At 46.6% G+C, this 12,738-nt stretch overlaps 1 protein-coding gene across 1 annotated transcript; it reads right to left on the bottom strand.

The window, feature by feature from the left end:
• Positions 1-8,578, bottom strand: RXFP3 (relaxin family peptide receptor 3). The gene has a single exon (XM_043546986.1). It carries the CDS (start codon positions 6,335-6,337, stop codon positions 5,051-5,053), a length of 1,287 nt encoding a protein of 428 aa, XP_043402921.1. The 5' UTR covers positions 6,338-8,578; the 3' UTR covers positions 1-5,050.
• Between the last annotated feature and the right edge of the window lie 4,160 nt (positions 8,579-12,738).

Raw genomic sequence — 12,738 nt, 5'->3', positions numbered from 1 at the left:
TTTTAAATCTGCTGCCTGTTAATTTCATTGCATGACCCCTGGTTCTTGTATTATGTGAAGGAGTAAATAACACCTCTTTATTCACACCAGTCAAGATTTTATTGATCTCTTTCATATCTCCTCCTAGTCATCTCTTTTCCAAGCTGAAAAGTCCCAGTCTTTTTAACCTTTTCTCACACAGAAGTTGTTCCAGATCTCTAATCATTTTTGTTGTCCTCTGTACCTTCTCCAATTTTAACATACCTTTTTTGAGATGGAGTGACCAGAACGGCACACAATATTCCAGGTGTGGATGTACCATAGACTTGTATAGAGGGACTATGATATTTCTTACTATCTATCCCTTTCCTAATGGTTCCTAACATTCTGTTAGCTTTTTGACTGCTGCTGCACATAGAGCTATATGAACATTTTACTTTGATTCATAAGAGGATTTTTGTTATAAATCCAAACATGGGCATTTGGAGGAAACCAGTCAGCTCTGCATTCATGCAATTGTTTGAAGAATGTTGCTCAAACAACCTAAGAAACAGCCCATAGATGCTGTGCTGAAGATGTTTTTTCCCCTGTGTCGTGGAAGTTACAGATGGAAAGACCCTCCTGAATCCAGTCCCTTTCACTACATATGCAGGATGATTCCCTACACGTTCTAAAGTTTTGCCCTGCCTACAGTCCTAGTGATTGTACTCTTGGCACTTTCCTTGGGCAACAGTGTAATCTAGCTCACTGCTCTGAACAAAAACCAGATTGTTCTGAGCAGCTTTTACCCCATACTTGCTGTTTTATTCACTTACCATAGCTGAGGTCCCCTCTCAGTCATCTCCAGGGTCTTTGAATCTTTCCTCCAAATAATTTTTGTTGCTTTCTGAACACTGCCCTATGTCTCTATCGCCCTGCTCAGGATTATAAGGATACAAGAAGTCTCAGCTGTCTTGAGACAGAATAATGGTGCTTTGGTTCAAATGCCTGACCCAGTTACAGCCTGTGCACAGGAGCAAGTCTTAATTCTATCCTGGACTTCATAGGCATGTACAGCATAGAATCGTAGATTAGGGTTGGAAGAGAGCATGGGGCCAAATCCTGAAGGACTCTGTACCTCTCTAAGGACAGAGTAAAATTCCCATTGAAGTCAATGCAAGGTTTTCTGGAAAAAACTGAAGGCCTCATGCTCTAATCTGTGTCCATAATGGAGGAAAATTGCCCCCACCCCCATTGCCATTTTATGTAATACGCTCGCTCCCCTCCCCCTTTCCACCCACTTCAGTGTTACAGGAGTGAATTTCACAGAGGGAATGTTTGCTGTAGGCTAAGCCCAAAGGTGAACCACAAACACTTGGGTCCTGGACTAAACTGCTGTGCAGTGTCTGGGGCATCCAATTTACAATTGTGTTAATTAGCTCAAGTTAATAACTAATAACAGCTTGAGTTACAACAGGAGCAAAACCTCTAGACCAGAAGAATCCATAGAGAGAAGGAAATTTTACCACTCTCATTTGCTCCTTCCCACCCCCACAGTACTCCTCTGTGCGCTCCCCTTGCACTTCCAGCTTCATGAGTTGTAGAGGTCAGACCAGGGGCAGAAGGGGGCTCCTCCAGATTCTGTCCTCCAAACCCACAGCAGAAAGAAATGCAAAGTAATACCGCCTGACCTTGTGCTTTAGTCTCTCCCCTTTTCCCCGTGGAACTATTTTTCCTCTAGGTTCCAAAGGCTGCTGTGTAGGGGGAGCACCTGGAAGCATAGATCCTACAGGAGCTGGTGTGGGGCCAAGCATAGAATGGAGGCAACAACATCTGCATCCTGTCTTCTGTGAATCTCCTGAGATCAATGTGGATCTCATGGTCATGCTAAAGGAGTGGACCCCTCCATCCAGCAGAGGAATAAACCTGTCCCCCCAGATGAACGGATGAGTAGGAAACTCCACAAGCTGAAACTCCTGGAACTGGTCTTGTCTCTGTCATCCCCACCCATCATTCTCACATGGGTTAGCATGTATGAATTGTGACCAGAGGCATGTAATGATCTCTTGTGGCACATCTTATATACAGAGCCCAATGGAGGGAAGCATCTTTGGACATCTAAAATCCACAGCAGCAGATATGAACAAAAATGGACACATGGAAACACTGCCAAGTACCTCTATATTCATATTTGTCTGTATCTGGGGAAAAAACAGATGTCTCATTTTATGATAACCCTCTTTCCATTCCACTAGTGTCTCTGGAGGATATTAAACAGAAAATACTAGAAGCAAACATTTTGAAATCAGCAGGTCCAGATAACTTGCATCCGAAAGTTTTAAAAGTGCTGCCTGAGGTGCTTGCTGCACTGTTAATGTTGATTTTCAAGAAGACTTGGAGCCCTGGGGAAATTCTAGAAGACTACAGGAAAGGTAATGTGCCCATTTTTAAAAAGGTAAATGGGATAACCGAGATAATTATAAGCCTGTCAGCTTGATATTGATCCTGGGCAAGATAATGGGGCAGCTGGCAGGGGACTTGATTAACACCAAATTAAAGGAGGGTAAAGTAATTAATGCAAATCAACAGGGGTTTATGAAAATAGATCTTGTCAAACTAAGTTGATATCTTTTCTTAGCCCTATGCTAGTTAACATTTGTGTCAATTACCAGGAAGAAAACATAAAATTGTCACCGATAAAGTTTGCAGATGACAGAAAATGTGGGGGAGTGGTCGGTAATGAAGAGGACAGGTCACTGATACAGAGTGATCAGGATTGCTTGGTAAATTGGGTGCAAGCAATGTGGTTTAATATGGTTAAGTGTAAATGTATACATCTAGGAACAAAGAATGTAGGCCATACTTACAGGACTGGGGACTCTATCCTGGCAAGCAGTGACTCTGAAAAAGATTTTGGGGTCAGGGTGGATAATCAGCTGACCACGACTTCCCAATGTGACGCTGTGGACAAAAAAGTTAATGCAATCCTGGGATGAATAAACAGGGGAAGCTTGAGCAGGAGTAGAGAGGCTCTTTTACCTTTGTATTTGGCACTGTTGTGACCACAGCTGGAATATTGTATACGGTTCTGGTACCCACAATTCAAGAAATAGATTGATAAATGGGAGAGGATTCAGAAAAGCGGCACAAGAATGATTAAAGGATTAGAAAACATGCCTTATAGCTGTGGTTCTCAACCAGGGGTATGTGAGTACACAGAGGTCTTCCAGGGGGTATATCAATTCATCTAGATATTTGCTAGTTTTCTAATAGACTACATAAAAAGCACTAGTGAAGTCAGTACAAGCTAAAATTTCATACAGACAATGACTTGTTTATACTGCTCTGTGTACTATACACTGGTTTCAGAGTAGCAGCTGTGTTAGTCTGTATTCACAAAAAGAAAAGGAATGCATCCGATGAAGTGAGCTGTAGCTCACGAAAGCTTATGCTCAGATAAATTGGTTAGTCTCTAAGGTGCCACAAGTACTCCTTTTCTTTATACTATACACTGAAATGTAAGTACAATATTTATATTCCAATTGATGTATTTTCTAATTGTATGGTAAAAATGAGAAAGTAAACAATTATTCAGTAATAGTGTGCTGTGACACTTTTATGTCTGATTTTGTAAGCAAGTAGATTTTAAGTGAAGTGAAACTTGGGATACGCATGACAAATCAGACTCCTGAAAGGAATACAGTAGTTTGGAAAGGTTGAGAACCACTGCCTTACAGTAACAGACTCAAGCAGTTCAGTCTACTTGGCAAAGAGAAGAGAAAGGGGTGGCTTGGTTGACTGCATCCTCTAAGTACCTACCTGGGGAACAATGATTGGATAATGGGCTCTTGAATCTAGCAGAGAAAGTTGTAACACAATCTGAGGGCTGGAAATTTTGAAGCTAGACAAATTCAGACTGGAAATATGGTGTACATTTTTAACAGTGCGGTTAATTAACCATTGGAACAATTTATCAGGGTTCATGGCTGATTCATCATCAGTGACAATCTTTAAATCAAGATTGGATGTTTCTCTAACAGATGTGTTCTAGGAATGATTTTGGGGAAGTTCTATGCTCTACAGGAGGTCAGACCAGATGGTCACAATGGTGCCTTCTGGTCTTGGGCTCTGAATATTCAGCCCCTTTAAAATTGGCAGTGCAGTGGTTTCATTCTTTCTAAGCAATGGTCAGTTACAGATACAGTACCCCATTAACCACAAATGATCTACAACAGTGGCTGATGGTTGGACATAACATTTCACCGCTAGTGCAAAGTTTCTAGTTACAGGTAATAAAATAGAAAAAGCCGCTTCCCCTATTCAGCAGCCCCCAGTTCCCAAACATCAGTTACTCCTGTTCTTGTTTATCAATGAGAATCATTTTGCTTTGGCAACAGGCTAAGAGAAGATGAAGTGCTGCAGTGAACGCCCCACAAACAGACTTCTCTCTGGAACTGTGCTAGAGCCAGAGCTACAGTTGCATTTACAGTGAGTTGTGCTTGGTACCTCAGTTCAGTGCTGGGAGAGGGCAAACAAAGCCAGGTCCCCCCAACCTGGGCTCTGTGGTGGCAGGTGGAAAGTCCTGGCTTGCTTCCCACACACCTCAGCCACCTCCTCTGCACCTGGGAGATTGCAATGAGGAGGCAAGGGACACCCCGACGGTGCCTGGACACGGCACCGCTCCAGCTGCAGTCTCACCACCCGGCGCTCCCGCAACCTCCTCATACGAAGTCCGCAAGCGCCCTCCACTTCCCAGGCGTCCTTGTCCCCCATTTAGCCCACCCGGCCCCTCCATGCACAGTAGCCTGGCCACATGGAGCCTCAGTCTCCATGGACACCCCCAAGGCTGGGCCTCTTGGCAAAGCTGAGGGGAGAGCTGCAATTTCATCCCCCATGGACCCTCCCTTCCCCCCCACTTCTCCTAAGGCCAGAACACACAGCCACTCCTCCACCGCTGGGACGGTCCCCAGAGCCCATCCCCCTCAAATACCCGCTCCACCGCTCCCAGGGCTGGGACACTCCCTGGAGCCCATCCCCCCCGTGGGCATTGCCCCCAGCCTCCCATTCCGTCGCTCCCAGGCGCCCCTGCGGCTCAGCAGCGCTGCTCGGCGGAGCTGCTGGGCAGCGGGTCCCAGCGGGCGCTGCACACCACCACGCCAGGCGGGTAGTAGAGGAGCTCGGGCTGGGCGGCGGCGGGGGGCAGCGGGCTGGCGGGCACCAGGGCGCGCAGCGCCTGCTCCTCGGGCTCGGGCTTGGTGGTGGCGGTGAAGGGGCGCGTGGCGGTGAGCGAGGGCGAGGCCAGGCGCCGCAGCAGGCGGCGCAGGGCGGCGCGGAACTCGCGGCGCAGCAGGCAGTAGAGCAGCGGGTTGAGGCAGCTGTTGCAGTGCGCCAGGCACACGCTGACGGGGAAGAGGTAGGCCTGCGAGAGGAAGTACTGCGGGCTGAAGGGCACCACGTTGAGCTTGACCAGGATGCCCCAGGCGGTGAGCGCCTGGTTGGGCAGCCAGCAGAGGAAGAAGGAGAGCACCACCACCGTCACCGAGCGGGTCACCTGGGCCCGCCGCCTGGGCCCGCCGCAGGCCCGGCCCACGTGGCGCTCGCCCAGGAAGCGCAGCAGCAGCAGGTAGCAGAGGCTGATGACCGCCAGCGGCACCAGGAAGCCCAGCAGCACTTTCTGGGCCTGGTAGAGGCCCAGCCAGAACTGGGCGCTGTTGCCCCGGCCCTCGGGGAACCGGACCAGGCAGAGCTCCTCGCCGAAGACGGTGGCGGTGGTGGAGAAGACGGCGTGGGGCAGGGAGGCCAGCATGGCCGCGCCCCAGATGAGGAGGCACAGCCACCTGGCCGAGCGGCACCCCGGGCCGCCCCGCCGGCGGCTCAGCGCCGAGGCCACGGAGTGGTAGCGGGCCACGCTCATGGCGGTGAGGAAGAAGACGCTGGCGTACATGTTCATGGCCGTCACGTAGGAGACGATCTTGCACATGGCCTTGCCGAAGAGCCAGGTGAAGTCCAGGGCGTTCTCCACCGCCCAGAAGGGCAGCGTCAGCACGAACTGGAAGTCGGTGAGCGCCAGGCTGGTGACGAAGAGGTCGATGGAGGATTTCTTCCAGCCCTGCTTGCTCTTCATCAGGTAGAGCACCAGCAGGTTGCCCACCAGCCCCAGGGCGCACACCACCGAGTAGACGCTGGAGATGAGGATGCGCAGGACGGCGGAGCCGTCCCCCTGCAGCCCCTCGGCTCGCTCCAGGTTGATGCTCCTGAAGAGCTCCTGCAGGGACTCGTTGGTCCCGTTGCCGAACTGCCCGGCCAGGGACGCTCCCTCCCCGGCTTCCTTCAGGCTGACGGCGAGCGGGCAGTAATTGGGCTCGCAGGGGGCGGCCATCCCATGGCAAGGGGAGGCTGGAGGGAGCCGGTCTCTCTCCTCCCACCCAGGGGCTGCGATCAGGAGCTACGCTCCGGTGGCGGGCACGGGGTCCCCCTCGCCCGCAAAGCACATGCTCAGCGCCTAGTCCAGCCCGCGACGCGGCAGCTCAGGCAGCGACGAAGCCCAGCGCGGCGGCTGCCGCTCCAGGTGCCCAGCGCAGGCGGCACCCGCAGGGAGGCGCTGGCAGGCGGGGCGCCCCTTCCCGTGCCCGCGCCCGCCGTGGGGCACATCAGGCTGAGCAGAACAAGCCCAGACCCGCCGGGAGCGGGCGGCGCTGCCCCGGCCGGCAGGGAGACTCCAGCACCGCGGGGCTGGGGTGGGACAAGAGGCCGCCTCTCGCTGGTGCAGTGAAGGTCCCCGTCCTGGAGGCGCCCACCTGTGCTCCGCTGCTGCTGCCTCTCTAGGAGCCTCTCTCCTCCCCGCGGCTCCCAGCCCTCACTGTCTCCTCCCGTCGGCTCGCCCGGGTTATATTCCCCTTGTGCCCCCGCTTGAGCGGGCTGAGGTGCGTGCGCAGCGGCCGGAGCTCTCCGAGGTCCTTACAGGGGCCAACCCTGGCGGTGGCCAGTGCCCGCTCTCCCAACCTGCCTCCCAGCCAGCTCGCGTCCTCCGCTGCCGAGTTCTGCGGGGCACCCGAAGGCGTGAGCAGCTCACACTCCCCCGCAGCACGCGGTTCTCCCTCGCAGCGCGCTCTCAGCTCCCCTTCCTGGAGAATCTCCGCCCGGACTGTCTTTTCCCCAGCGCTGGAATGTCATATGTTGGGATTAGCTGCATTTAAATAGTATCTGAGATTCAGAAGAGGAAGATCGTGTGAAGTGCAGCCCCTCCCCACTTTAAAAAGCCCTCCACTTCTATCCCCCACACGTTAAAACGCACCGATCTTTTCTATTTATCCTAAAGTAGAAAATGTAATGGGAAGTGGAAACCATCCCACACTTCCTTTCTCGACACAGATTTTAAATGTATAGTGAAATGTATCTTGGTTTAATGAAACTGGTAAGAAGCCCCTCCTGTGTGCATCAAAACTTTTTTTAAAATCTGTAGTACAGTTGCACATTTGCATTTAGTTTAAACAAGCACAGAGCTTGTTTATCATTCAACTTGTCTGTGCCAAAAACTGATGTACATCTCTATTATTTGTTCTCTTGTGTAACTAATTCTGTTCATAATGAGGTACAATATTTATTTCCAGTGTTATTTTGTTTGCATATCTTACACCCACCTTAGACATTTCAATCTACCAGAGTCCTTAAATTCTCATGGGTTTAGACAATGCAATTTAATGAAAAGCTTTGCAAATGTTTTGGATTATTAACAAACCAACCTATCATTATCCAATGTTTCCATAATGCTTGGATTCCTTGGAGGGATGTGGTATTACATTTTGCTTAGCTACAGAATGAATCTAAAATTATTTGATCTTTCTTCCCCTCTTCCTTTTTTTTGTGAGCAAGCAATGCAACTCGAAAACGTCTCAGAATTATTTTTCTATAATGAAAGGTAAATATGTTAAAACCACAGATTAATATTAAATGACTACAAATCTTTGTCTCCTTAAAAATAAAGGTTGACTGTAGTGGTGATCCTTATCTCTTAATTTGAAATGAGTTATATGAAAACAGTAAAGATGAACATTAGATACTAGGTCCTTGTAAAGTGGAAAGAATGCAGTAGAGGATTGCTAAGGGAAATTGGACAGGGTAGGTGGTCCTGGCTTTGGGTCCTATTCTCCCACTGAAGTCCATCGGACATTTGCCGTTGCCGTCAAAAAGCGCAGACCCTTTGATAGAAAATCCTTATGAATATTTTAACATTCGCCACTAGAGGGCTCTGGGGTTTCAGGGGAAAATAATGCATAACAAAATAAGGGTGTAGAGAAAAACAGCAGCCACAGACAAATCTTCTTACAGACACCAAGAGTTGACAAGAAGTTTACCTTTGACCAGAGCCCTTGAACTGAATAAAACTCTCATGTCCATATTTCATTATTGTAGTCCCTGGGAGGTTGGGGAAAAGTTTAAGAGGAAGTAGCATCTGGTGTCACGCTTGAGCAACCTTCCCTTTTTATGTCAGATTTTCTCCCTACAAGACACAAATCAAACCATATCTCCGTCCCTCACTGCTAGCACTGCAGTCTCCCCCCAGTATTGGAAACCCAGCTCTGTTCTTTCTGTTTCATATGTCATCAGGAACAATAAAAGATTCTGGAAAATAACTAAGCTGGCCATTTTGTTTGTGAATTGATATTGCACATGAGGCAGAATAAAATACAGCATTTTCTGCTGCAAGGGTTCATTGTCTCTGTTGTTCTTAAGGTAGTAAAATATTTTTGTCAACAAACTAGGCAAAAGATACGTTGAAAGTGTGTGTGTGGGGGCGGGGGGGGGGGGGGTTAGGAACCAGGTCTGAAAATGTTCAGTTATTTTTCTGACCACAATCCATTCTAAATCAAACATCTGAAGAGCACAAGAGCAACTTAAACAAGTCAAGTATTATCGCCATTGTCTGTAAACTGATGTGATCTGATTTACTTTTCTACACAGACATTTCTGTACCTTCTTACACTCTGCCCCTTAGCCATGGAATGTCTTTTCCTAACTGAAGCTTACTTAAGACCCACTTCTGCACTGATTTCTGTAAAAAATAAAAAATAAGCCAATTAATAAAGGGTCAAGAGGCATATAAGAATAACTGTCAGTGCTTTTAGAATCTTATTTTAAAAGTTTACAAGTGGGCATATGTGTATAAAACAGTATATATTGTGTCTCTGGCCACCCTTGGTGTACTGCCTGTCTTCTTAGGCCCTGACCCTGAAAGTGATAGCATGCAGGCAGACTGCAGCACCCACATAGATTCAGTGGGGCTCTCTGTAGGTGCAATAGTCTGCCTGTACACTCTGAGTTGAAGAATAGGGACCTTAGCATACAAATTCTTGAGGGAGAGTGGCTGTGTCTTCATCTATGTACAGTGCCTAATATAATGTGGTTCCAATCGGTATTGGTGTGTCTGGGCACTACTATAATGCAAATACTCTATAATAAGATGCATTGGTATATGTTTCCCATCATTTAGGAACATCGGATTTCCACTAACAGATTATGCAAATGATGCATCTAATTTTCTCTCCATCTGGCGTGATTGTCAAGACTGAGACATGGACAGTCAGACCTAGTGGTCAGAGCAGGAGTTGGGCTAAGTCAGGTACTAGGAGGTCAGAGTCCAAGATAGGTCAGAAGGCACAATCAGGAGGCAGGTGGGGTCAGGTTACTGGTAGGTCAGAGTACAAGATAGACCAGAGGGCAAACTGAGAGTCAAGGGTCAGGAGGCAGGCAGTGTCAGATTACCAGGAGATTGGGGTTGGGCACCAGGTTACAGACAGTAATCAAATAGCGAAGTTGAGGACAAACCAGGGTTGGAAGCTGGCGTCTACGGTCTGTCGCAAGCAGAGTCTGGAGCAGAGATGGGCAGATAGTCTGTGTTGTGGCTCAGACAGCTCCTCTTCACGGCTTCCTGATTTAAGTACTGGTACCAGCCAAGCAGTGGGCTATGAGGGGCTGCCACTCAGGTCCTGCAGGGTGGTACTTCCTGCCAAGCCCAACCTCACAGGGTCCTCCTGCGGGAGCCTAGCCAAACCCTCCTGTGGTGATGCAGAGGTGTCAGAACCCCCATGCTCCCAGGTTCCAGCGCTGCAGGTTCTAACATAGACAAAATCTCTCTGTAATGTACTTGGTCAATTATTCAGTGCTGTATATTGGGGAAAATTCTTTCCTGACATCCGTGGTACTATTTTGACATTGTCAAGCATGACGTTTTATTATCTTGCTTTAGCATTGGCCAAACGTTATTTCCTACAAAATTATCCAGCACCCTTTAAACTCAGTTACCGTGTTTGATCCTTTGACCTTCTAGAGTAGAGAATTCCACAGTCTGAGGACATGCCCCGTAAAGAAGTGTTTCCTTTTATTTTATTTTACATCGCTTCACCCTCTCCCATGGTCAGTGGAATGGGGCTACATCCAGGTAATATTCTTCATTATTAAAAACTTAATTTGCATCTTTTAGTCAGAAGAATCCCAAAGTACTTCACCGACTAGGCACCAACAAATGAAGCCATTTCTGGGGTAAAAGCCAGTAGATGTTTAACAGTGTTTCAAAGTATCATAGGACAGGAAAAGAAGAAGGCTACCTTCTATAGTGGAAACTGAAGAAGAACATTATATAGGGAAGGTGGAAATGCCTAGGTCTGAATATGGCCAGCGCAAGTCTGATCTTGTGAAAAGTCAAGGTTTCCTTTCTGGCAGTGCAAATCCTTTAGTCCTGTATGCAGGGCATTGTTTCAGAGTGTATTCATAATGCTAGCCAGTCAAATAAGGCATATGGGAGTTGCGCCAACTGAATATGAGCGAAAGCATCTCTTGGCAGCGCTGCCATTTCTGCGTGTAAGGATGGCTGGTTACACAGACTTTATGTTTGTCCTCTGTACAGGTTTCACCCCGACAGACTTCCTGTAGCCTCAGGTACTTCTGTCTTCTTCTTTCATCTCTTTTTGACCTTGGAGAAGCATTTTTAGAGCTAGCGAAAGGAATATGCTAGAGTTGGAAGAATAATTAAAAAAATGAATAATTTATTTGAAAGTAGTGAATGAATTATTTGTGAATACATTAATCAGCCCATTTCTATACCTGGGGGAAATTTTGTTAAAAAATCATCACATTTAATTTAAAAAAATGGCAAAATTCATCAGATAAATTATTTCCTGATTATTATTCTACCCTGTCCAGAAGACACTACTCTTCATTTACTCTTCACATGCAGTAATGCAATTCAAAACCTTTCAGAACATGTAACTTTTTTTTTTGTAGTGCTTCTTTTTCATCAGCATAGCCGTGTAGTTTGTAGTAACTTGTGCATAACCAGTCCAGTCTATTTTGTACTTGTCAGGCTGAGTGAAGATCAGACATATGTAAACTTCTCTTTTCAATAATTAAAGGTGCCACTGCCCCCAATCCTGCAAACAAGCTTAATTTGATACATGTAAGTAGTCCCATAAATGTTCCGGTGCATAACAATTTGCAGAATCCAGGGTCTGAAACAGTCCAAGCCCACTGACATGCAGGGAACGTTGCAAAGCGTATCTATGTACAAAGGCTTTTGGAAAGGGAGGCTAGTTTGAGGGTGCAGAATTTTGTAGCGGTCTTTCAGCTAGTGCGGCAAGGTAAGCAGCTGGTTTTATTATTTAGCTCCCAAACCTAAGTCCAAGGTACCTAGAGTTTTAAGGACTGTGCTTTTTGGTACATAATTTTATAAAGCTAAAGTAATAAAATAATCTCTGGACTACCCCATTCAGTTACATCCTCAGTGGATGTCAATCAGCATAGTTCCACTGAAGCCAATGGTGCTTACACTGATTTACACGAGCTGACGAATTTGGCTCATTCACATCAATGGAGTTACACCAGAGATGATTTTTATCCATTTTATGCTTTAAAATTGGCTTTCAAATATGCTTTAAATATGTTTGTTTACAATAGTCATTTTCATACTATTTATCCTGAAGGATTCCTACTATTTTCCACTTCCTTTTGGACCTCCTCCAAGGACTAGGCATTTATTATTATAATTGCTTATAATTACTTGTCATTATATTTAAATACAAAAAATTAACAGGCTAGGCCACCCAGAGACTGCTTATTGTGACATTTTTATAGCTGTGAAGGATTGCTTTCCTCCTCCCATTATAGAAAAAAAAAAGTAATAACATTAAAGGTCTTGAATGGACTTAATTAAAAAGAGTAATTACTATAGGTTGCGCAGATGGGATCTGAATAATTCAAGGTTTTATTTTCTCCATAGAATTCTGCTCTATGAATAACTCCTTTAATGGCAATTTCCCTAGCATTTATTTATTTATTTTATTTAAAAGAAAGGGACCTTTTTTATTTATATGGCTCTCTACTTTCCCATCTCTTATTTCTTGGACTCATCTGATCTGTCTCTGGCTTCTTTGAGAAGCTTTGATCTCTCTGTCTTGACTGTACTAAGGCAATAATTGTTAACAGCTGAAGTTTTACCACTCATCTGTATGTTAAAACTCCACTTTTCCCCCTCCCCCTGTTGAGGGCCAGAAGTTTTAGTGGGACTTGGTGCAATAAGTTCTTGGCACAAGGATGAATTTCACCCCCAAAAGCCCCGTTTTTGGGTATAGAAAGGAAATGTACATAAGGTGTTCAATACAAAACCTCTCTCCAAGATGAGATGGCAATCAAGATATCCCAGGAAATGGATTCTTGGTGCACTTTAGAGGACACTGGCAGTAAAACTTGGCAGAAAGTTTTATTTGAATATTTAATTGTTAAATTAAT

This window comes from Chelonia mydas, chromosome 5, assembly GCF_015237465.2.
Source record: "Chelonia mydas isolate rCheMyd1 chromosome 5, rCheMyd1.pri.v2, whole genome shotgun sequence".
NCBI lineage: Eukaryota > Metazoa > Chordata > Testudines > Cheloniidae > Chelonia > Chelonia mydas.
This window is presented reverse-complemented; position numbering and strand designations above follow the sequence as displayed.

What these genes read in the sequence shown, in the direction of transcription:
- RXFP3 (XM_043546986.1), bottom strand. Translation starts at nt 6,337, where the DNA reads ATGGCCGCCCCCTGCGAGCCCAATTACTGCCCGCTCGCCGTCAGCCTG.